Source organism: Leptinotarsa decemlineata, unplaced genomic scaffold, assembly GCF_025532065.1.
Source record: "Leptinotarsa decemlineata unplaced genomic scaffold, Ldec_3_MD MMD2_tig00000035_RagTag_RagTag, whole genome shotgun sequence".
Lineage (NCBI taxonomy): Eukaryota > Metazoa > Arthropoda > Insecta > Coleoptera > Chrysomelidae > Leptinotarsa > Leptinotarsa decemlineata.
The window spans coordinates 18,080,948-18,108,878 of NW_027412540.1; the positions used below are offsets into that span (position 1 = coordinate 18,080,948).

Sequence of the window (27,931 nt, forward strand, 5' to 3'; positions counted from 1 at the left end):
AGTCAGAGGCTGCTGACTTCCTTGCAAATGAGGGTGCCACAAGCAGCTTCAACGTACCAGCACCTATCATTGGCATCGCTTTAGGCTTTGCCAAACAAATTTTGAACACCTGGATGTCAAGAAGATTTATGGACTTTTGACAGAATCTTCCAGGATTGGCTCACTCCAAGGCGTTCATTCACCCTTCTAAGTTTGATACCAAACGGTTGTTGGACTACAGTAGGTATGAACTACGATGTCTAATAGGCCTTCTTACAGGTCACTGTCATTTGAATCATCATATGCAGAGACTCGGACTGTCGAAAGACAGTCGCCTCTGTTTGGAAAATGATGAAACAGCAGAGCATATACTTTGTGTCTGCCCCGCTGGGGACTGAATCAGGTTTTTAGAGTTCGGCAGAGCCGTACTCTTACCATCTGACCTGAACCAACCATCATACCAACTAATCGGCTTCGTTAAGAAGCTGGGTTTATTCGAATAGACCCACTCACTTCAGACCTAACTTAACATAACTCAACCACTGAGGAAAGTACCGTATAGTGGAAGGCGTCTTGAATGAAATATATAGTGTGAAAATTATACAACTATTATCATGGTTAGTATTATTAATTTTCATCAAGTAACTGGTCATCGTATTGATGAATAGAAATGTGTTAAACGAAAGTATGACTGCGAATTTTGTTTCAAAAAACCAATTCTTTCAGGCAGTCACAGTGATACATTTTTTATTTCTTATGTAATCTCTCTGTATCTCAAACATCAAAAAAAATAATCTGTTCACCCCAACGATGTTATAAGATAGAGCATCGCGGCAAGTATGTGGCGTATTTCCTAGTCTAAAAAGGGCGCAAGCGTCTATGTTACCCCCGAGCGGGACCAGTATCCGAAAACTACCCTGTTAGTATCGCGCGGTAGCCGTGCTGTTTAGTTTTCGAGTTTTCACCATTTTTTCGATCAGTTCCGAGCATCATGGGGAAGAAAAATTCTAAACTAAAGCAGGACACTATTGACAGATTGACAACCGCAACTTATTGTAAGTAATTTTTGCTTGGGTATATTTCGATTGAAAAAAGAAATATTTGAAAGTTAATGAAAGTTTCGTGAGCGGAGAAGTATTGATAAAAGTTTTACGCAGTGATTCGTGACACCTAAGAAGATTTATAGTAACGGTATTTTGGGATATTGAGTTTGTGGAACTATTTATTAGATTCCTAGCGATATTTTGTGAAAATGAAAGAACTTTTCTTGTTTACTCGACCTTTATTGGTTTCGTGTCATTATGAAGAGAGGAACTCTGGCTTTGAGAATTTTATAAACGATTTTATGGGAATATATTATTCATTATATAATAGATAATTCATATGAGGAATACTTGTTACTCATAGTACATTCATTTCAATTCAAATCGACGTTCACTAGTTAACGGCAATGCTAATACGTACAATATAATAAAAAATAGTGATCCAATAAATATTAACATCGAAATGATACAAACATACAGAAAAAAAACTCGAAAAATGAAATGAAACATCGATTCACTCAATTTTGATCAGTCTAACTACTGCTTAAGAAGATATCCTTTGGTCATCGTGAAACAGAAATATATTTGTGAGATATCCTATATTGGAATATTTTGGTTTTGAATTTACATATCATGTATCAGCAGAACTATTTGGATTTTTCAGTTTCACCACATTTTTTCATAAAAAAAACTCTATGCTTTCTCACTTTGAAGAAATTTTAATGAAACCGATTATCATTGATTCAAACATGCGGAAAGATAGTAATGAAAACAATATTTATTGGAAATCATTAGATATACATAGATGAAAAATACATTCACCGAAAGATATATAATATTTTCCTATAAAACTCTTTGACATATCTTCTGCAAATTTAATGCAACCATTATGAGTCACTAATAAACAATTTATAGTAACTGATATGTAAGTATGGAATTATATCAAAGTTGAGTTGAATAAATAACAGTAATATGTTAAAAATATGTTTAAAATATATTACGAACGACAACCCTCAGAAGTCGAAATTTGTGCGAGCTAAAGACTAACGAGGTCTTACCTTTCAACGTGTGATTCCTAACGCGGGTTGAACGATAGCGAGTGAAAATCGATCATTCAGCCTGCGGCTTGAACCACCGACCAAAGCGGCGGTCGATTTGATTGAGAACAAAGCAGTCGAAGCGACCGACTATCAACCAATACGTAAATAATTTACAGTAACAAGTACAACACATATAAATGAAGTATATTTCCTGTCTTCGAATAAGTAATGAGGCGTTTTAATTCATAATAGTTGTTTGAAATGTAATCCGGAAAAGCATGTTACAAACAATAAAGATATTTTAATTTGTTGTTATAATTTATTCACGGTTTTGAAACACTCAATAGAAATAACCGGTTACCATATTACCAAGAAAATTACAAATACTATTTAGCATTTTTACCAATTATCGAAAGAAAAAATTGAAATTATTTAGACCAAGTTTTGTCTTGCATGGTTATTCACTTGGTTATGAATGTATAACTTTTTTCTGCAACGACCGCGACCTTTATAAGGTGTCATTCCAAGAGGAAAGTTTTTCTTTTCAAAAAATATGATTTTTCGATAAAGACGACTATCTACCAAACCATTGATTAAATCCAAATTGGTTTCCTAAGATTTTCTGTCAATTCTGCTGAAATATCACGGAACGGCATCCAAGAAAAGTTTTTGCTTTCCGTGAACCATGTTCATGTGAGTCAGTGATCATCAGGGAGACCGTAAACACAAGGGTTCCTAGCCAAACAATTGAAGCAACATCTTTCAATTTGAACATGGTTGTAACAAAGAGCGTTTCAAAATCTGTTATAGCGATTGTGGTTGTGCCGAAATACTTAGAAATATCTGCTCTTAGAACCGTTTCTCTTCAGTTGGTGGTCTGCTGATACTGATACCTGATGAATTTGGTCTTGAGGCTCTTTTCTATTAGAGGTCGCACCTACATCATGAATGGGTAATATATTAACTATTTTGTGGCTTGACTTGTACGGATTTCCATTGTCTAATATGATACGATTTGGAATCCCTGAAAAAACAAATTAAATTACAAACTGAAACGAATAGCTGAAAATAACAAGTTTATTAAGCACTAAACTGTGAAATGAAGTCACTAGAAAACAAGTAGGCAAAAGATTACAAGAATTGAACAAATAAAAATGGAATTAAAACAATAAAAAATTTGAAACCAAGTTATTTCACGACGTTTCGATTGTTAGTGTTCACAATAGTCTTCGGGTGATGAATGGAATGTTTCTCCAAGAGATGACTATTTTAGCTTCCACCTATTTCCTCTTTAGTCCAGTCATTATAGTAAGTTCACCTCGGAATTCGAGATACCCAGCTGTAAGTCTGTAAATACTTGTATATTGACACCCTAAAAGTTGTCTCAAAACCTACATATGGTAGGGTGTAAGCAACTATTACATTTTAAGGTCAAAGGTCACAAAAATCGGTTTTTTGCGCTTTTTTTGGAAATATCCCATTTCCTATGGGTTTTTGCTATTTGTATTTATTATCAATATTGTAGAATACAAAATTATCTACAAATTTTGTTTGAAAACATTTTTTTATACGGTGAACCGTTTTCGAGATAGAGGGCGGAGAGCACGTGGTCACAGCATCACTTCAGGTCAACCGGTGCCTCCGGTCGAAAACGCGCCATATATAGTTGATGAACTATCGATAAATCAATGATTATAAATATTTGTCAATTTTTATTAACTATAATTAATTATATTAACTAATTTGTCAACTATAGATTAAAAAGCTGACGAATTGATTTGCAGGTAGTGGTTCCACTAGTTAATTACCGAAAAATCAATTAGAATAATCATCATTTAACAAACAAAGTCCACATCGGACCCAAAAACTTTAGGTATATAAACAGCTAACCCTTGTCTCTAGATTCAGTATCAATTTACTTCTTCTGAAGATGCTAACCTTGTTAACGAAACGCGCGTTGAGTGCAAAAATATCAGTTTGGTGTTAGGGTAATTGATCTCTAGAAAAAGTTTTCAACTTTTACACCAAAGTTTCCAATCTCATCATTTTAACCGATTTTTGTGAAAATATTAGTGTTTTTGGGTACTTTCATCAATATGTCTCCAGAAGAGACCTTTTGAAACAAATGATAACATTACGTGTGAGGAATCTGCGTCAATCGACAGGGATCCGGAATTTGAAAATGAGGATACCTGTCACACTTCACAGAATGCTATTGTGAATAGAATATGCGAGTTAACGGAATTATCTCGTTCGACAGTTCTTCGAGTCATTAAAATAGGGGATGTCATTGACCATGCAATGAAACGAAAACAAAGGAAAAAAAAATCGCAAACGTTGATGGTGCTACAAAAGATGCGATTCGACGAACAATTTATGGTATATACCAAAAAAATGAAGTACCAACCTTGGAAATGATTTGGTATAAATTACTCGACTATCCCGATTACAATTACAAATCTTTAGAAACTCTACGAGGTGTCTTATTATCTTGTGGTTTCAAATATAAAAAATTTAACAATTGGATGGTCATGATGGAATCGACACGCATTGTTCAACTCCGACAAGAATATTTGAGGCGAATGAAAATCTACCGAGAATCCAGCAGATATATAAATAATCTACCTCGACAAAACTTGGTTTGATATCCATGATGTTGTTAAATATGGCTGGGTAGACGAAACCAAGTATTGTGCTTTGAACACACCTTCTTCAAGGGGAAAACGTGTTATAATTTTGCATGCCGGAAATGAAAGTGATTTCGTACCTAAAGCTTTACTTCTGTCGGCAAAAATATAAAAGATTCGTCTGCTGATTACTCCGAAGATATGACTGCGGCTTTATTCGAAACCTGGTTCAGTGAGCAGCTTCTCCCAAATATTCCTTCAAACTCGATTATTGTTATGGATAACGCTTCGTATTATTTTCGGTTATTGACTACAATACCAAACAATAACACAAAAAAGCAGATATTGTTGATTTCATGCGAAATCATGACATGGAAATACCCGAAAAGATTCCAACGAAAAAGGTATTACTGGTGACCACAAAACAACGTAATTTCAAAAAAGAGTATATTATTGATTCGATGTGTGAAACACGTGGTCATATTCTCTTACGTTTGCCTCTATATTATTGTGTGTTCAATCCAATTGAATTGGTTTGGGCCACAATGAAAAAAAGCTTGCGGAAATGTAATCAGTCACCTATTCTAAATGCTGTAGTGCTTGACAATATAAGGCGAGTAGTGAATGAAGTAGGTAATAGTGATGTGTGGAAGAACTGTGTGGCCCACGTTTTAAAAAAAGAGAACAAATATTATGTGCAAAGCTCCATAAATCCGATCGTTATTAAACCCGATGATCATTCCACCTCATCCGAATATAGGGAAGAAGAATTTTGATTTTTCTAGCAATTTTGTTGGCCTCTATTATTTTGTAAATATATGTTTGACGAGAATTCGGTGTGATTATTATTTGTTTTCATTGTATTTTAGAGTTTTCGTCTCGGAAATCAACTACCTTAAATTTCGAATTTTTTCATAATTACCCATGTTGGAAAAATTCAGTTGAGATAACTTTTTCATGGGGTGATTAATTGCTATGATTGTAAGAATAAGTAACTGAAAAACTACCACTGAAAAATAATATGCCGACGCCTATGTCGAGGCGGGAATTCCTTCTCTGTGCTGTTCCAATTGGTATTGGAATACCGAACAACAAATGTTCATATTTGATGTAATTATTCATCACTTTTAGAGGAATTATAAAAATACTAAACAGATATTGAACTATCTGAGTTTTGGAGAAGACAATCTGAAACACCGTCGACATATTCATAATACTTTTTGTTATTCAGGCTCTCAAGAATGAAGAGTAATAACAACCTATTTGACAAAAAATAAATTCAATATGGAAAAATTTATCAAATTGAATGTTCAAAGTGCCCTTATCAAGTGGTAGAGAATGAAGGAAACCGTTGAATGAACTCATTTTCATTGTGAGAATCAACTCATCACTTTTATTCCAAAGTAATCATAAAATAAATGCATTTATTTTTATTGGATAATAGGGCGGAACGTGTTACTGAGAAAATACAATTCATCACTTACAATAAATTAAAAAAGTCACGATTCATTTTTATACAATCAGTTTCATTGATAGAAAAATTATAATAATAGTGAATTATTTTCTTTCAGAAATATTTTCACTAAACAAAGATATAAAGATAAACACTGCTAGATGTATTTCTTTGTTAAATAAGAATACTGAAGGGTTTAAGATATTTGAGATGAAAGATTCGTTCTTTATAGGCCCGTTACAAATTTCCATTTTTTCATCCCTTTCAGAATTCTCGATGAATGTTTTTCCATCGAGAACATAAGCCCATTATAGATAAACATCCAACATAGCTGAAATACAGCTAATGAAATCCATTTTCAGGGTTATTATTTATTTCGTTTCAAAAACTCTGACTATATTTCGTAATCACAGTCACAAGAAATTTATTAAAGAAGTTTCAATGTTTTTTCAGTCCATACGATGGGTTTGACGGAAAGTTTGTTGGAATCGAGTTTTACGCTGTCAGGAACTCATTCGTGTATGGACGAATCGAATTTAAGGCCGTGTCTTCCCAGGCTGAGAAGAATGAATAAGTTTTTTATTTATATTCATGAAAACAATTGGGACGTTCCTTCTGGAATATAATTTATGAATTAGATTGACACTTCTGGTGTCATTCTTGTACATGACCATTCAAAAAAGTTTTCGAAAAACGGAAATACTATAGAGTCATGTTCAATTGCAGCGACAAACACCTTTAGAGGTGAAAAGTTGAAGTTTTCCATATATACACTGATACTAGAAAGTTAATCTTAATGATTCTTATCGATGGTTGGTATGGCGTCGATAGTTATCGAACACATTCGAAAAGGAAATCTATTTCCCAATTGATATCTACTGAACAGATTGAAAGATGATTCGTCGGACTCAAGAGTTTTCAACGATAGTCGATTTGAAAAGTGTAGGCAGTGATGTATCTCGAACAAATATTCGGCTCTTCCAGTAACAATTAAAACTTGAATGACTAACTTTATGTCACTAAAACAATCTTTTGGAATATTTGGATGATATTCCATTAGTAAAAATGGGGAATGTGCGATTTCACCATGATGCATTGCATTGGTCTTGTTTTTCAAAGTGAATCACTTTGAAGCCTAAGGTCGCACTGTAAACCCAAATGCTTACAGACGTTGTATTCTGAGTCTGAAGTCACACAATATATTTTTACTGTATAGATCCAAATGATCTATATAAAATTGGATGTTTTCAGTGACTGACAACTACTCAAGTTTTCATTCGACAATGAAATCAACGAAAAACAAAGTAATTATAAATAATATTCTTCGGCAACACCACCTCTAGTAATGGAACTCGCTTCATTACTCTTCTTTTTGATGATGTTCATTTGTCACATCTAGAACGCGTAGTTTCACAACCGATCGTCGATAAACTCCAGATTTGGTTTTGACATCCATCATCTGCTCCTGGGAATACCACAACAATCTGTCCTTTGAGCCAGTAATTTCGTGGTAGGTCGCTGTCAACTGAGACAACGATGTCGCCAAACTTGATATTCCGAGGGTCTTTCTGGAACCATTTAGTTCTCCTTATTAACGTCGGCAAATACCCTCTCACGCATCTGCGCCAGAAACAATAGATAAGTTGTTGGGAAATTTTGTTTTGCTTTCGGGTGACTAACTGATCTTCAGAAAATTTAGTGAATAGGCAGCTAGAACTAGAGGTACCGATAAAGAAATGGTTAGGGGTTGTAGATTCTTCATCTTGCGAATCAATGGAGACATGTACGAGTGGTCATGAATTGACAATGTACCCAGTTTCCACCAATGATATTAATTGAACTTCTTCACGTGGCGATTGTTCTTTAATGATCGCTTTGAGAGCTATTTTTAGTGATTGACCAAACGCTTCCAACTGCCATCCATGTGTGGTGCAACCAGAGGAATGAACAGCCACTCAATTCCTTTAGATGTCATCTGTGTCATCATCTTTTTTGCTTTCAATTCTCTCAGAGCGTAGTTCAATTGTTTATCTGCCCCCTCAAAGTTTTAACCGTTAATGGAGTACATTTTTTTCTTGACATTTCCTTCTCCCTGTAAGTCGACGTATGGTCATAATCACAGAATCAGTGCTGAGAGATGAAGAAATTTCTGAATACACTGCTCGTTTGCTCGAGCAAGTGAATAATACTCCCCATCCCTTTTGTTTTCTTCTTCTGATGGACACGTTCATTGATCCAAAGTAGTTCAATATAGATGATGACGAACTTGTATTTTCAGTGTCGTTGCTTCGCACTGAGTGAAGGAGACCACCGAATTTTGTTTGAGAACACAGAACTAATTGCTCCCAACTAGGGATACCATAGCCGACTGGTACGGGAGGCAATAGAGATCCACAAACACACGTATAATTTTAACAGAAAAGAAGAAGCGGTGAACCTCAATCGAATATGGAACCACATTTTGAGGAATTCGAGAATAACGAACAGGACATCAGGCAGCAAGATTGTTAATGTTCCAGGTTCAAGTGCAGGTACGAATACAGGTACAAATTCAGGTACAAATACAGGTACTAATACAGGTACAAATACAACTGATTACCTCACAAGGCATAAATATGCTTTGCGAAGCCTAAAAGGTAGTCATCGGACAGCAAGCCATGATGCTTGAAGCTCTGAAGAAGCTAGCCACTCGCGCCAGCGAAACGTCAGGAAGAAATTCCAAAAATCCACGGCTTTCAAACTCGAAAAGCAACGACACTGAAAACCTCAGCCGTGAAAGTCTAAACCATTTTGTCAAACTTGTATTTTTTTTGGTGACTGACAGTTGCTCAAGTTATAGTTTGTCGACAACTTTATATCAGAATTTAAAATAAAAAGGAGTCAAATTGAATCAACGAAAAACGAAGTGATCATAAATATTCTTCTTTCGCAACACGTACTTCTATGATAAATACTCATCTATTTGCAACATATCCGTGCGAAGCTAGATTGATTTATTTGTAACGAATAAAATCAATATAAAAATTGCTCCCATACATCAAAAAGGTAAAAAAAATCTGGTGTCTTATCAACTGAGTTGACATCATCAAAAAATGAGCAATATTCATTATATACGAACCATACTATATACGCGAACCTACAAAATCCTGGGCAATCAACTCTTGAAACAAATAGTCTCCAAATCAATATTCCATAAACATAAAGATTCAATACAATCGTTAACACATAACCCTAACAATGATGCATTCCAAAATACAAAGCCATGAATTCAAAGGCACCTCAAACAAAAAAAAAAACACAAATTCCAATTCACGAATTCCAATACTCAAACCCTGCTAAATCTCTAACAAAACAGTATTGAGTAAAGCAAAATCGCGGAATCCAAACCTACACTCATTCATTCAGAAGCTGTCTAGTGTTCTTTTCGAAAGACTAACCGCATAACTATCACTGATTTCCATTCAATTCAATATTAATATCCTTGAAATTAGTTTCGGATGGACTTTTCCTTCCAATTCGTATCTGAAAGAAACTTCTTCACATGATATACATATCTTCGTAGAAAATTTTTATTTAATTTTTTTCTTTGGTATTGAACTCATATATTCTCGCTTTAGGTTATTTTCCATTTCTTTGTACCTTACTGATGATGAAATCAATTCGATCGTTGTTGCTGATCAAATCAGTAGTTGCTGACAGAGTTAGTCGTTTCTGAGACTTCGAAATATAACCTTCGTCCTCGTAATGAACGCGCATACGACAGATGTTGTTAGCCCGGAGTTTTTCACTGAGTTGACTACTTATTCCCAAAATGAAATTTGAGTCTTGGTAAACAATTAAGGGAGGATTTGCATTGTTGAGCAAGAATGTATTTAGAAGCCATAGAAATACACAGACACCAAGAGTACTTCAACAGAAAGGAAGAGATACCAAATGCTGTGTGCCAGATCTACCAAAGATCTGGCACACAGCATTGAAAAGCAAGTCACCCAAATCGTGCAGGAGTACGTGCGAACCCGCCTTTACAGAAAGTGCGCGAAAAATCGGAACTATAAATGACACAACAGAAAGGAGAGCTTCAGTTTCAGTTGACACGTCTAGAAGAGTACTTTGACCACGCCACTGAAGATGACTGCCGCAAATGCAGTTGAAACATTTGGAGATTATAACCAAAGACAAAACGGCAAAACTCGTAAACGAACCAAAGCGATGAATAAATTTCATTTGCATGGCTCTACATGAAAACCGAAAAAATCGGTTCTCGGTGGGAGTGTTTCTTATTAATAACTTCTGGGCCACTTGACGAATTAACCTCTCGTTATCACAAAATAGTCGAATTATGACATTTCTCGTTGAATTACTACTCTCTGAACGGTAGAAGACAACAAATCGTGGTATTCAGTACTCAAGAAGGCCTGAAATAGTCTAGAATATAAGTCTGACCGATATCCCACGAGTAGCTTACCTGTCAACAACGTGGTCCAATCAGAACTGAGCATTCACACGAACTCTTCGTCGCCACCCACAAAACCGTTATCATCGTTACCTCTACCATCACCCCCACCACCACTCAAAATTATAAATATGAGTGAACACTGAGATCGTCAGTCAGTCGTTGGTGATATGTCGAGATAATACGTTCGTCGCTTTGTCCTCGCAGTCGACGTATATACCACTGAACATATCTGTCGCAGTGGTAGACGAAACATTTGGTACGACAGGTTCTCTCTAATCGTTACTCCAGCCGTGAAAGCCCATGTTCTCAAATGGAGATTTGCTTCATGAAAATGTTGACACACTATATATATATATATGATTTCTTCGCTGAGTTTACGGTACCCTGAAAAAAAAAGATGTGTGAAGAACTCTTCCAACATTTATTTCTGTCACGAAAAGCGGAAGACACTTTCGTAAAAATAAGAAAGGTTTGTAGAACCAACTTTGACCTCCATATGGGAATATTTCAAACCAAGTTGCATTTTTCATTTCCGACCAGAGACCGGTCTTATTTCTCAGAACCTATATTTCATGAGTTATGATCTGCACGAGCATTATGTTTTTGTTATCGGGATAGTAGGTATATTTCAAATGTCGAATACACTCGTATATTATATTCCCACAAATATTGGGTCAGTGAGCTCATGTTTGAATAAGCCCAACTTCTTTACTGAATTTTCCCCCTTAATATACCGGTTTGCTTGATTACTTATTCATAAATTCGTATGAGAGTCAGCTGTAAATAAATAAGGGTTGCCGTCGCATTCATCGATATGTCAAACTTTTCGTTGTAGTACAGTTCATAAGTACCATTTCATGTTTTCAGCTATTTAGCATGTTTAATTTGTTTGTGAGAGGCGTAAAAGTTAGAAGTGTTCTACGTGTTCGGTGATTTTCTGCTATCGAAAAAAATGAATCAAAGAATTTGCAAAAAACATTTCGTGTACAAAATATAATTGAATGCTCAAAAACACCTGAAATGTTGACAGTGGCATACGGTGATTGTACTCTGAGTCAGAAAAATGTTTTCAAGTGATACAAGCACAGAAGGTCGCGAAGATATAAAAGACGACGCTACCCCTGGACGCCCCAGCTCATCAACAACCGACGAAAATGTTATGGAGAGTCGTCGAATCACTTTCAGAGAAGTTGCTGGAGATGTCACGTGATTATCGCTCAGAAATTGTTGAATAACCTCAATGGCGATCCAGATTGGCTCATAGGTATATGATTATGATATCGGAACCAAAGTCCAATCGTGCCAATGGAAGAGCTCAGAAGAGCTGAGACCAAAAAAGCACGCCAAGTTCGATCAGATGTCGTGTTTTGCTCGCTGTTTTCTTTGATTACCATCAGGAGTGCTTGCCACATGGTCGTACGGTCAATAAAGAGTACTATTATCTTTAAGTTATGCGCCGCTTGCTGGAAGCAATACGAAAAAAACGTCCGGTATTGTGGAGAAAATTCATCCTCACGAAAATGCACTGCACCTGCTCACTTGTCATTGCTTGTTTGTGATTTTTTAACCAAGAACAACACCGTAATCATGTCTCAGCCACCGTATTCACCAGATTTGGTTACTTGCGACTTTTTCCTGTTCCCAAGATTGGAAAGATCCATGAAAAGACGGCGTATTGTGATGTTGAGGAGATCAAAACTGAATCTGTGAGACAGCTCAAAAACTGCTTAAAGTATTGGAAAAACGTTGGCACAAGTGTATTGTATATGTGAGGGGGACTACTTCAAAGGATATAAAATAGGAATCGATTAATTAAAAAAAAATGTAAATTCAAATTATTTTTTGAATAGACCTCGCAATTTCAATTCGCGGTCATTTAAAATTTTGTGTCATTCAATCCGTAATTTCACACACAAATAATTCGAAAGTGGTAAGCAATTCAAATAAGCAAAAAAAGGGAGTTTATTTTTTGCGAATATATTAAAAACTATTGTAAATATTCAAAATTTGAAAAAACGTTCTTAAAGAGCAAAAAATTAACAGAAGAAAAGTTGGGTGGTTCGATCGCCTGATTCAGTCGCCTGATTCAATATGAATATAATAATAATAATAATAATCGATTTTATTGCCATAAAATCACAACATATACATATAGATACCTATACATACGATAAAGTGAAAGGAAAGTATATATATATATATACATATATATATATATATATATATATATATATATATATATATATATATATATATATATATATATATATATATATATACAGTGTGTCAATTTGAAAACTTCCCACCCTCAATATCTCCCTTCCAGTACATAATATGAAAAAATGGTCAGACAGGTCAACTTTATTTGCAAGGGGGACACTCTGAATGAATATTTTCAACCCTCGGGGTTCAACCCCCTAGGAGGGGTGGATGTTACCCTCAGAATTTCAAATGGAAAGGGGGGTCAAGTGGCACATCATTTTGAAGGGCATTCAATTCGCTTGCCGACGGTGCCCTCATTTATTATTTTCCGATCAGCAGTATCCGAAATGTAGTTCTAAACTAATAGAAGTAATTAGAATTGGCCTATACTAAAATGCCTGGTTATCAAGTTAGTATGCAAAGAAATACAATTTATTGACTCTCTTATAAGTAAAACTTGTGATGACGGGTCAGCTTTTCAACTTTCCATCAGGGGTAAAATTAGACAAGCCTCAAAAAATTTACATTAATTAGTTATCTGATTTCGGTGACTTTCATTTGGGTTTATTATCGGATTTAAAACTCTTATCCCTTTTTTGTTACTTCTGCTATAAAAAGTATCGTTTTTTGAGCAAAAAAGGTGTTCATCGCATTCAAGCCATTTGGTAGTACTATCATTTCAGTTTCATTTGTTGAGCTGATCAGCGATACCTTAGAAAGTGTATAAATTGTAAGAATGGTTTACACTATCCAAGACCGAATTGAAATAATTTTTATTTATGGAGAGGTGGGCAAGTGCGCACGAAGGGCGGCATCTCTTTTTAATGAAAGAAATCCAAAACTTAATATAAGTCACCGGTATGTGCTTGATTTGGTGACAAAGTTTTCCGAAACTGGTTCGGTGAAGAATAAAAAAAGGAATAACCCCAGAGTACTGAATGAGGATGCTCAAATTGAGGTGTTGGGAACATTTGCTGCAGAGCCGACTAGCTCCTTACGATCAGTAGCAGAACAGACGGGAATGTCACACGAGACTGTAAGGAAAGCACTGAAAATGCACAAATTTCATCCATATAAAATGCAGATTCTCCACGAGCTCCATGAGGATGATTATGACAGAAGAATAGAATTCTGTGAAATCATGACTCTTCGAATCAATGCTTTACCTAATCTTCTGTTCAATATCTGTTTCAGTGATGAATGTTCATTTTTCCTGAATGGCAATGTTAATAGGCAAAATTGTCGCTATTGGAGTGACGAAAACCCTCACAATTTTCGAGAAGGACATACACAACACCCACAAAAAGTTAATGTTTGGGCTGGTATTCTTGGAAATGCCATTATCGGACCTTTATTTTTTGAAGAAAACTTGAATGGTGATCTGTACCTAGATATGCTTCAAGCACCTATCGATCCACTTATAACTCACGAGCTCGAAACTCAAATTGATGCACACGGTAATTTACTGTTGCAGGAAGATTTGTTACATTTCCAACAGGACGGTGCGCCACCTCATTATTTTCGCCCCGTCCGACAATGGTTGAACGAGCGATTCCGGGAGAGATGGATTGGCAGAAGGGGATCAATTGAGTGGCCACCGAGATCACCGGATTTGACTCCATTAGATTTTTTTCTTTGGGGATATCTCAAATCTGTCGTTTATAAAACACAGCCCACTGATATGGATGACCTCAAAGGACGAATTACAGCAGCATGCCGGTCAATTAGTGGTGAAGTTTTCCAAAATGTTCGAGAGGAGTTCGAAAACAGACTGTATTACTGTTTAGAGCAGAATGGACAACATTTTGAACATATTATCAGATAAAGCGTAACAAGATGGTTGAAATTTGTTTTTTGCAATTTAGTATTTTTTGTTTGCACTCGATGCGTATTTCGTTAACTAAGTAGTTCTACATTCCTCTCACATCCACGAATTCGAATATTACTCAAGGGTTGGAACGATGCTACCTAGTACGATGCTCACCTTTTCCAATAGTCCATTACAATCATTTGTTTTGAATACCAACCTGAATACCAAACATCTAGTGCGGGCGAGTTTTAATCATTTATTCTTATTCACTTCTAATCACCGTTCGTTTGGAACGTTATTGTTCAAAAACTGCTCATCAAAAACTAATGAAAAAGGTATCATTGGCAAGAGAATTGAATGCCCTTCAAAATGATGTGCCACTTGACCCCCCTTTCCATTTGAAATTCTGAGGGTAACATCCACCCCTCCTAGGGGGTTGAACCCCGAGGGTTGAAAATATTCATTCAGAGTGTCCCCCTTGCAAATAAAGTTGACCTGTCTGACCATTTTTTCATATTATGTACTGGAAGGGAGATATTGAGGGTGGGAAGTTTTCAAATTGACACACTGTATATATATATATATATATATATATATATATATATATATATATATTCAGAGTTCGTGCTTTCTCAACAGGAGTTGAGAAGCAGCGCTCTTCCACTCATCCTCAACCACTCAACCAAATATTGAGAAATTAAAAAATAAGTACTTGATGACTAGTTAAATGATCAATAATTTTACTGCAAAAATGTTCATCGTGATTTTATTTCAAATTATGTTTTTATGCAATATTGATTTTTTCTAAATCATTGTATTCATATTAACCTTAATAATTTACAAAATTTCAGAGGCTGGAATCATTTTGAAGTTTCTTGAAGACTTTAGAAAAGTTTATTGTTGGAAAACTAAAACAAAATCCTTTTATATATGATATAATGATGTCTTCGATGAAAACCATCACGGCAAATCAATAGCTCCAATAAACTGTTCGAAATAAAGATTTTGTAGCCCGTTGTTTCATTTTTTCAAGAAAAACTGATATACAGGGTGGTAATTAAGTATGTACCATAAATTTAACAGACGATTAAAAAAAAGTTATTCGTAAATATCTTAAATATCCTTCACCTAATTTTGTTTTAATTTGGCAATGGTATTCATAACATCAAGGAGCTAATTTAGCCGGAACGTGATTCAATTTATTAAGTCCAGTGGCGTCTCGAGCGGGATTTGAACGAATATTTTTTACTTAAAAATGTATCCCACTGACTTTTGTGCAATTCATCATCATTTCTTTGGATTAGGCAATTAGAAATATAACTTTTTTGTTTCTTGAATTGTTTTCGTATCTTGCTTAGTTTACAAGAAAAAAACGTCGACCTAATTGCATATCCCTGGAATAAGGAATAATATGTTAATAATAAAATAAATAAAGTATGGTGGAGCACCATCGTGCATGTACCACATACGGAATCTTTCCAAGACTGGAATTTCTTCTAAAAGTCCAGGTAAAACAAATTCTAAAAACCTTTGGTTTTCTTCTCCATTGAGTCTAGGTGGAAGGAAGTGAGGCCCAATGGGATGGTCACCGACAATTCCAACCCAAATATTAAAAGAAAATTGTTCTTGGAAATTATTTTCTAACAAGGCGTGTGGATTGTTTTCGGCCCGAATGTGATTGTTGTGGAAGTTGATAATTGAATTGAGAGAAAAACAAGCTTCATCTGTAAACAATATTCGACTTAGGAAACCTGGATTTCTTATTTTACCGTGTAATCAATTAAAAAGCTAGTCTTACTGGCAAATCTCTGGGCAATAGAGCTTGCACACGTTGCATGTGATAGGGATATAGCTGCTGGGCTCTTAAAATCTGCCACACTGTGACGTGGGTAATATTCAGTTTTTCAGCTATTTTTCGAGTACTGGTATGAGGATTTACTTCAATTTCATTCAAAACAGCGTCTTCAATTTGGACTGTTCGTACCGTTACAGGCCTCCCAATGACAACCGTATATCTTTTGAAGCTGCCTGTTTCAGAAAGTCGTGCATGGAGACGTACAAAAGTTCTTCTATTAAGCACTACACGCTGAGGAAATCTTTCATGGTAAATGCGTCTTGCAGCATTCGAGTTTCCATGAGCCATTCCATAACAGAAATGCATATCTGCTATTTCACTGTTAGTAAATTGAACCATGTTTTACAAAAATGGTTCGAAAAATAACCACTAAACACACTTTTTATAACAATTATAAATTAAAAGCTTATAAAGTTGACAACAACTGTCAAGTTATTTATTAAATGCTGCAATCGTTTTCCAAGGCAACCCTTAATTATTATTTATGGTATTTTCAGAAAAGTGCGAAATTCAATGATGCGACGGCTAGACGGTTGTATTGAAGCCGGAGGAGGCCATTTCCAACACTTAATTTAGTGCAATTCGTTAGTCTAGATGTTAATGTTATTTAATATTTGTTGTTATTGTTATATAATTGGTAATGAAAAATTGTAAAAATAATAGTTTCCAAAAGAAACACTCAATTCCCCATATTATTCCTTGTGAGGTCCAGGGATATGCAATTAGGTCGACATTTTTTTATTATAAACTAAGCAAGATACGAAAAAAAATTATGAGACAAAAAAGTTGTATGTCTAATTGCTAAATCCAAAGAAATAATGAAAATTACACAAAAGTCAGTGGCGTACATTTTTAAGCCAAAAATATTCGTTCAAATCCCGCTCGAGACGCCACTGAACTTAATAAATTAAATCACGTTCAGGCTAAATTAGCTTCTTGATTTTCTAAATATCATTGCCAAATTACAACAAAATTAAAAAAAGGATATTTAAGATATTTACGAATAACTTTTTTTTTATTTTTATTTCAACACCCTGTATCTTGAGAACGAAGGATTTGATGACCCATGTTTATATGAACATTTCGTCTTGAAATTACTTAAAGAATCGTCTATTGAATTTATGACACATACTTAATTAACACCTTGTATCTCGTGAACGGTTGATTTTTGATAAAGGGAATGCTTCATGAAAATCTGTCAAAATGTTTTCAAAATTCCAAAACTATCGTGAATAAAAGGGTATTTCATTCCTGAAAACTGAATTTTGGGTATTTTCACATCTTCAGACACAGTCATCTATTACGAACACCTTGAATAGCATTTTGAAAATGTTACTCCTACAAAACGATCGAATGAAGAATTTCGATGAATCAGTAATAGCTTATTTACGTTTTCTATCAAACTTATGAATTTTATGGGGGAATCACTCGAGAGTCGAATAACTAGTTTTTTTTGAGTAAACAAATGATATCTTGAGAATGAGTAATTTTTGGTATAGAATTATGCAAGGTATTTGAAAAAATGTGAAAATATACCGGTTATTACATCTAAATTGAGGAAGTTGGTACCAACTTTGGTACAAAAACCTATACTTGCCAATTTTCAAGATATGAATCTTATTATTTACCAAAAAAGTCTGCTTCCAGTCTATTTGTTTCCGAAACTTGGCTCAATCTCAAATTATTTTGTTTGAAATTACGAATTGAAACTCGTCAATCATACTGGAATTATGTGAAATACTTGTGAACTAGACTACTAGTCAGTCAGATAAACATCAAATATACAAACATATGTTGTCAATGTGGTAGTAAAAAATCGCATTGATGACTTTGGAAAATGTTTGATGATTATATCAATATTTAATGAAATCGCTGAGTAAATAGGAAATAGGAACAATCGCCCTTTTCAATCTAATATTTAGTATGTAATATGATACACAAACCGGCAAACAGAAAGTGTATGAAGTTCATGGTTAATGTGTAGAAAAGCATAATTCGAAGTGTGTAAGCTTTTACGAAAGGAGATGACTGTTTCAAAAATATTTTTTGTGTTTGTTGGCCGTAATCTACAAGTTTCATGTCAGACGTTTCATCGCATCTGCGGTAGATATTATCAAAGACTATGAGGTGACAAAGTATTCTGGTTATCATCAATGCAGGTAGCCAGATTTTATTCATGTTGATTCCCTCTTCCTCTTGGTTGGAATTATTTCTGTGCTTCTGAATTTCTATCACCTTCCAATATTGTCTTAGATAGTAAGTCATCAACAGATATCAGAGTTTCTATTTATAGAAACGAAGCTACGTGCACCACCAATGGAATAAATACCTCCAAACAAATTCTGTGGCATCTGCTTTAAGGACAACGAGAACATTTCGTCCATTCCTCCACGCATTTAAAAATGTCGATCGCAGTAGGCAACGTCAGACATAAAAACCTGCATAGCTTGTCCAAAAAACCTGGAAAATAACTTTGACATAAGCTTCATTGAATAATCTTTCCTCTACAACTTTTTCAATGAATTGCTCGCTGAAAAATCAACAACATAATATTAGTATGGTACAGATAAACCATTTTACTCAACTATTCTGCAAATACTTCTGCAAATACACTTGCTATCGTTACCTTAGTCAGTCTGAAACACATTACCCTGGCTTACTCAAAAAAAGTGATCGATACTTCTGGAATTATCTTTATGTTCATAGTCTCTCAAATAATGTACAAGCTGTTCATTATTGTATTTCAGAATGATACTTTCTGAATATTTGAGTTTTTACTGATGATAATAATAATAATAAATGGTCTTTATTTTACGTGGCGGAATTTAGCAAAGCGCTATTCTTCCACTAAACCACGTTTGAAAAAAAAGAAACATTACAAAAAATAAATGGCAACTTCAGGACAAGAGTAAGATTAAATTAAAATGTTCATGTTTGGATCACTGTTGGCTGAGCAATTCAGTTTCAAGTTTACTATTGAATAGCGGTAGTGATGAATTTTTCAAAGATTCACTGAATGAATTATTGATTGTTATGATACGTGAAAGATGGTTCATAAATGTTATGATTCGGAATGTCAAAATTATTGTTAAATCTAAGGTTTCTTGAGTGTATCTGATGTCTGGGAAGGAGTTTATTTACCAAATAAGTGGGTTTTTGTGTTTTTATCAGTTTGTGAATGAAACAAGCGAAATGCAATTCTCTTCTGTTTTGCATTTTTAACCAATTAAGTTGATTGATGAAAGGGGTCACATGATCTCTGTAATTCAAGCTGAATATTAGTCTAATGCAGGCGTTCTGTACTTTTTGAATTCTTCGCAATCGCAATAATAGAACATTGATAGATAATTGATAGAATCAGTACGTCTGAAAGGATAATTTCGAGAGACCTACTAAAATAGTGTCTATTTGAATACAGATGTTTTAGAGTACCGTACGACCTTTGAATGAGAGTATTGACTTGATGAACAAATCTTAGGTTGTAGTCTATATGAAGTCCAAAACATTTGATTTTGTCAGTCAGTTCCACAAAATGTCCATCAAATCGATATTATCTATGGCCCTTCCACGATCTTTGGCTTTTCCAAAAATTATTAAAGATTATTTACTAGGATTAAGGTTTAGACAGTGTTGCTGCGAAATCTGAACAAGATTTTTTATATCATTATTGAACGATGTTTCGTGATCAATACGCTGATTTACTTTATCGGAGTAGTACAAGTTAGTGTCGTCTGCATATGTATGAATATTGAATAACTTAAGGACCTTGGAGAAGTGAGATGTGTAGATAATAAAGAGTAGCGGAGCGAGAATTGAACCTTGCGGGGCTCCATGACATTCAATCATATTATCAGACTGACTACCCTTTATCACAACACGTTGCTTTCTATTTTTTTTAATGAACTAATAAAGTCTCATGCCTCCATACTGAAACAAAAAAAACCAAGTCTAGCGCACATCAGATCGTGATTCGTGGTGTCGAAAGCCTTACTGTAATCGAGAGACAAAAAAAGAGTGACCTTTTTATTATCGGTGGCTGAAAAAATATCGTTGGTCATTTTCAACAGAGCACTAGATGTACTGTGATTTTTCCGAAAATCAGATTGGTGTTCAGGCAGGATGTTATTGTCTGAGACATAAGAGTATATCTGACTACAGGCTGCCTTTTCTACAATTTTTTATATTGTCGGTACTATATTTATGGGCCTCAAATCATTTGGTGTCAAAGGTTTAGAAATTTTGTTTATAGGAAAAATAATAGATTGTTTTCATAGTTCCGGGAAGAGACTGGTTTCAAGGCATTTGTTGACTAAATATGTTAGAACTGGAGTTAAGTAAGGAAAACATATTTTGATCATTTTGATAGATATCTTATCTGATCCGGTAACATTCGTTTTTATGGAGTTGACTATCATGTTAATATTGATTTGATGGAATTTAAAATTTAAATTTTCCAGAAATTGCGGTGTTTTGTAGAAGTTAAGAAGAATATCCGGAGATTCAGTCGCAATTTGAGTGACCGAAGTAATAAAGTGATTACTTATTTCATTAGGATTAGAAAGATGTTCAGGAATATCTTTCCTGTCTTTACCATTGACAATGTCAAATAAGTGTAATGTGTCCCATAGATGTTAAGCGTTTTGATGATTTTTAATGAAATTCAAGTAGGCTTGTTTCTCTTTTCTGTCACCATGTTTCTCAAACCCTTATAGGTGTTCCAATTATTACTCGTTTTGTACCGTTTATATTTCGCGAAAGCTGAATTTTTTGTCTTAATCATGATCTTCAAAACGTCAGTCAACCAGGGAGCTTTGGGTTTGCTTATTCTCGTCGTTATTATGGAGCTATATCTATTTTTTTTTGCATCCAACATAAACAATGTGTAATGGAAAAGAATATCCAAGAAGCTTTTTGAGAGAAGATTGCTCGAGTTTTGCTCTCCATCTGTCTATTGGTGTAATTTTTGAGCAAATACAGTTTTTGAGTCTTATGGCAATGCCAGAGATAGAAATAAAAGAAAAATGATTATTTATCAGTTTCAACCATGCTAAAATAAAATTATGCGTCACCACAAGTTCTATTGACGATCTTCAATAGGAAGATATATGATGGAATCGGCCGATACTTGATGAAAATCCATAACTAACGTATTCCAAAAACACTTTATTGTGAGATTTTCACTAAATTGTTTTACAAAAACGCAACACGTGTTTCGCCATACAATGGCTTCATCTGGCGTGTCTTTCAACTGAGTTCAACTGAGTTGAAAGACACGCCAGATGAAGCCATTGTATGGCGAAACGCGTGTTGCGTTTTTGTAAAACAATTTAGTGAAAATCTCACAATAAAGTGTTTTTGGAATACGTTCAATAGGAAGATATAGACCGATTCGGAAGACCAGTTTCTGTGTCCACCTCCGTAAGTATCGATGTAGTTTATGAGACAATTTCATCAAACCGACGAATTGTAATAAAACGAATATCTGAGGCACTGAATATTTCATATGAATGCATCCATCATATAGTTCACGTTGATTTATTAATACATGAATTGATCAGAACTGTGTGGCGATAGCCGTGTTGTCTTCATTGATTGAACTTGATAACATTCATACAACCAAGAATAGCTATTTATGATATATGTGTGTTAACACAAATATCATACAAAATTGTTTGTACTACTGCCCGTTTTCATAATAAGGTAGATAAATTTAATATTTATAAAGAAACACATTTGCTCATCTATTGTCAGCTAACTATTTTCATATTATCGCATTTGCTGTGAAGTAGCCATGTCAGGTGACGCCGAATCGCTTGGTTACCAACAAACAGGAGTTTTTATAGCTCACGCGTTTTATTCAAAGTCACATATAAAGTTCTTGCTGGTGTTTAATGTCTTGCATAATGAAGAACAATAGTGGGGCATTGTGTGTTCCTGACGATATTGAAGAGGCTGTAAAAAGAGCTTCAATTGAATTTTTACCAACAAATAGGTTCAGCAGTACGACATCGTATATTCAAATATTCTTAGCTGGTGTAGACTTAAAAAACGTCGAAGGAAATTTCAGCGAAACCGTTTTCTTAACCTATCTAGAAGAGAAATAAAAAATTTGGAACTCGTCAACTTTGTGGAGCAAGTTTTCAATGATAAAGTCGAGTGCGCTTGTTAAAAATGGTGTTAATACAACCAAATATTTCCAGGTTATAGCATTTCTAATGACGGAACGGAAAAATGGAACTTATAGGCCCAAAAATCAAAAACTCTTAGGTTTGTTTGAAGGTGATTGACAATGTTTCATGATGAATTTCACTAGTTCGGACTTCCATTGTCTAATATATAAAATGATCTGAAATCCCTGAAACAACTAAAAAAGCAGAATTAAAAATGAATAGCTGTATTTTATTTAACTATTCTTTCATTTCAAGTTATTTTTCCTTAATATAATTGTTATTTTCAGCTATTTATTTTCAATTCTTCTTCTTCTTCTTAGTTGTTTCAGGGATTTCAAATCATTTTATATATTAGACAATGGAAGTCCGAACTAGTGAAAAACTCTTACATTTGAATAAGTCCAGAGGCGTCCGATGAAAAATATTTGATGATAAAAGTTGCTACTATTTTCGAAATATATAGAGCCTGCCGGCGTGAAGAGCTGTGCCATTTGTTAATAGAAGACATTAAATCAATGAATGAAACATTGATTTTTCAAATTTCAAATACAAAAACGAAACTAGGTCTTTCTATTTGCATTGTTGGAAAAAACATTGACTATTTTAATAAATACGTTGCATTACGCCCTTCTGTTATCAATCATCAACGTTTTTATCTAAAATACTCAAATTATAAATGCAATACCAACCCAGTTGGTATAAACACGTTTAGGAAAATGCTCTCTACCATTCCTGAGTTTCAGAACCTCCCGGAACCAAAGGAATATACAGGTCACAGTTTCAGAATGTCTTCTGTTTGTTTGCTAGCAGAATCATATAACGGATATTAAGAAACATGGAGGATAGAAGTCTTCAACAGTAGCTGAGAGTTACATCGATCAATCTATTTTTCATAAGAAGGCTATTGCTGAAAAAATGATCCCAACAGCTAGCTCTAGCGTTACAGCATCGTCCTTTTCACTAAAAATTGTCAAATCAGCTAGTTCAAATATATTACAATGCTCTTCAACATTGCAAGGTATCAATATCTGCAGTTGTTCTAATTGTACTTTTCATAATAATGTTCATAAATAATAATAATAATGTAATTAATGTTCATAATACATTTCTAACATAATTTAATTGTATCTATATCTATTGTTCATAATAAAACTTCCTTGAGTATTAAATAATTATATTTTGTTTATTGCTATTTGTTAGAAAACAATCGTGTTCAAAATACTTTTAACACAGTGTTGAAAATATTTTTGACAGGCTACGTTGTAAACATCATCTTTTAATACTCTTGACAACTATTACTTTTAATGACAGTTGTACAAAAGCAAATATCGATCCATTGTATTCAATAATAATAATAATATTTATTTACATTGCATTGAAAGAAAAGTTACAATAAAAGAAGACATTCAATGGTAAATAAATACATACTACCCAACAAGGCAAGCCTTGGTAGTGGGAGTAAAACTTTACAAAAGTAATATCTATACATTCAATTAGCCTAATAGGGGATCTAGTCAAAGTTGACAAAATACCAAAAGGCGGACCTTGACTACAGTGAAATTGTCTACGTAGATCCAGAATCTCTAATACATATCAGGAAATATGGAGATACTCTTGGTTTTTGAAGCCTAAACAATTTTGTGTATGATTTTCTGATGCAGGTTAGAATAATAACTGGTAACTACTACCAGGAAAAATTGTGGCGAGGGTAATTAAGGAAGTTGTTTGAGGGTTTATTGTTTCTACAGGACAATGTTGCCAACTAACAATTCGTGATTCAGTGTTGAAAGTACGTTCTGGATTGCCTCCTTATGACATTCATCAACTGAAAAAAGTGTTGAGAGATCGTAACTTAATGAAAAGAGAAATGAAAATTTCTATGTTTTTTACCACTTTTATTTGTAACTAACGTTATTAGTTTCATCCTATATGGAAATTCTCAAACTTATACTACGTTACATAGTAACGATCATCCATCATCCATCCATCAATCCATCATCCATCATCCATCAATTTATAGATAGTAACTTTTTTATAGAAATTGTTGAGGCCTGTTCTGCAGAACAAAATAAATGAAAGTATTTTGGATGACTTTAAAAATTTCGTGTGCTCCTATAGTGAGCTGAAAATTGTTCAATACAAGTTTTTCTGAAAAAATATCAAAATATTAGAACTTGTCACATTCGCTATCCTCACACTTTCACAATTTCAATATGATAGTTAATTTAACCTTGTTACGATTTCCCCTTTTCCGTCTACCAGAAGATAATCAGTAAATCGTCGCCGAGGCGTATCATATTATTCTGTATTTTCCCCTTCTGTTGACGGAGAAAATTTATCATCTTGGAGCTTTAGATTGAAAGCTAGCCCTGCAGACAAGTTGCCAATGCTTTAGATTTAATAATGTAATTTCTGTGGAGGATCCTGAGGCATGAGCAATACGATAAAAAATATCTTCGAAGAATTTTCGAAGAACGCCTTTAAAATTTACGGTTATTTTACGTCGCGCTTCGAGTATATCCCAGCGATCGTCTTGCCACTAGAAGTTGATTCTTGATGTCTTGTCGTTTGTTCCGGGCGGAAAATATTGAGAAATTTTGTTGAACCGTGTTACTGAACATGGTTCAGTGAAATATCATTAATAAATTAGACTTTGAAGTCATCTACAGAGTAGAGCAAAAAGAGCATATGTGGCTTATGAGCAATGTATGGAGACGCACATGTAGTTTTTCACCCCGTGTGGTCACCTGGATCTACACTGCAATAATAAAACCTATCTCAACGTACGGATCCATTGCATGGGGACCGAAAGTTCTACAAGCAACGGTCATCCAAAAATTATATCAGATCCAGCGATTGGCTTGTTTAAACATCACAGGAGCCATGAGAACAACACCAACCGAGGCAATGGAATTAATTACTGCGCACGGCTGGTGTAAACCTCGAAGTAGGAATGGGTCAATTGAGGCTAAGCTTATGGCAAGAAGCGCTTACTGCGCAACCTCTGTTGCAGGCTGCCAGTGATGCAATTGAAGACAAGTTTTGTGTTCAATGAACTCTACAATGAACACAAAGTTAGATGCTACAAATGCAATATGCATATATACAGATATAGATATATAAAAATAATCAGGAAAGGAATTTCTGACAAAAATATAACAATCTGCACTGATAGTCGACAAGCCTTATTAGCCTTGAACAGACAACGTGTTACCTCAGTTATTAGAGTGCCACCAAGATTTAGCCAAAGCCTCGGTGGATAATAACATTATCTTGAGGTGGGTTAAAGGGCATAACAGGAGTGATGGTTATCGCATTGCCGACTCTTTAGCCAAGGAAGCGGCTGGACTAAGAATTTTAAGACCCAGTGACACCTATGGCCTGATGACTTTGACAATTGCGGAACTAGCCGAACGTCACACCCATGCTCAATTCCTAAAGAGAAGGGATGATAATCAAAGGATGCAGTCTTACCAGAATCACCCTGGGCGATCCTGGAAAGCTGGCGCCGAAGAAATATCTGGCGATGACCAGGTAAAACCTATGCTTAACAGAAGGATTTCTGACTGGCCACTGTCAACAAAGGTAACACCTGCATATTATGGGGCTAGTGGACACACCTCTATGCAGGATGTGTGAACAGGAAGATGGAACTGTCAGGCATGTCTCATGCGAGTATCCGGAGTTATCGTCAATAAGATGTGTGTTCGGCGAGTCTTGGCCTACACCTGCCGATATATAGGAGATGTCTCCTAGTGACCTGTCCACCTTCCTGGAAAGGACAGGATGGACGATGATCTAGGAGGACAACTCCTCAGACAATGGGTCACATGTGTCCTAACTGCTGTGGGCCTACACTCACCCTCCCTACTCTACAGATACAGACAAATAGACTTTGAAGTGGAGTTCCATATATTTCGACAATAATTCGTTACATAACTTCAAACAAGCTTTTCGGAAATTGAAACCAAGAAGGTCATCCGGACCAGATAATATCCCTTATTTTATATTCAAGGCTTGTGAAGACTCCCTGATATATCTTTCATTAGTAATATTCAATAAATCTTCGAAGAATGGTAAATTTTTAAAAAAAGGAAGACTAGGGTCATCCCAATTTATAGAAATGCAGAAAAAAACAAAATTTTCAACTATTGTCCAACAGCACTTCTGAACTGTATTGCCAAAGTTTGTGAATTCATCATTCATGAAAAGGTATATTCTTATTTTCAGAGTTATATTTCAGTTCACCAGCATGTATACTGTGTCTTCACTGATTTTGCAGAAGTATCTGATAAGGTTGACCATGATACATAAATAGAAATGTTGAAACACTACAGACTCAGTTACAATCTAATAACTGTTTTCTCTCCTATCTAGAGAAAAAAATACAGCATGTTACCTATAGAGTAGAAAAATCTGAAGTGTATTTGGCAGGGTCGGGAGTAACCCAAAGGTCCAACCTAGACCCATTGTTCTTTTTAATTTTCATCAATGACCCCGGAAAAAAAAAGTTAGTGACGATTTCAAAATGCTAAGAAACATCACAAACCCACGTTACTATTTTCAAGTCTAAAACGATATAGATAAAATAAGTAATTGGTCCGGGGATAATGAATTACCTTTTGACATTTCTGAATGCAAAGATATGACGTCCAGCAGAAGTAAAATTCCATATCACTTTGTTTAGCAAATTTTTTTTTCGTAGTCCCCATTTTAAAAAATGGGTAAAAAAAATAAAACTTTACTTAGATGGCCATTACTTCAAATCTAGATGTATTTTTCAATGCTGAACAACTTTTCTGGATAACATTTCCCGAGATTTTTCAAAATAAGAGTACTTTACAATTGTCTCATAATCAAATATTTGAAGGCTCCTTGTATATTACGTGTGATTTACTGCATTTTGTTGGTGCATACTTTGGTTATGACACTGTATGATGCAAAATACAGTTTGAGGAAGGGTTTAAGAAATATGTCCCCTCGGGGTCCTCTTCCAAAGTGAACTGAAATTCAACTGACATATTCACATGAAGCTATTAATCCACTAGGTTTCTCAAAATTATTTGAAATAAATCAGAATATGCTAGTATTATATGAGAATCCAATAAGAAAAAAAACAAATCAGGCCAGTCTCAAGTCCCTACACAGTAGGTTAATGGACTGACACCTATCAGAAAACAACTACTTTCCTGGCTAATACCACGAAAGGGCGTTGGATTATATCCGACAGGTGTGAGTGCAGGATTCTTCACAGAAGTTATTCCTGCATATGCTGTTGGCGATACAACTGCCGCAA

General features: G+C 34.9%; 1 protein-coding gene across 1 annotated transcript in view; it reads left to right on the forward strand.

Moving 5' to 3' along the window:
- The first annotated feature begins 918 nt into the window (after positions 1 to 918).
- Positions 919 to 27,931, forward strand: part of LOC111509302 (frequenin-2) — a 328,404-nt gene continuing 301,391 nt past the window's right edge. The window contains exon 1 of the mRNA XM_074171976.1: positions 919 to 1,034. Coding sequence (XP_074028077.1) covers positions 971 to 1,034 — 64 coding nt within the window. The 5' untranslated portion in view covers positions 919 to 970. The remainder of the gene's footprint in view (positions 1,035 to 27,931) is intronic.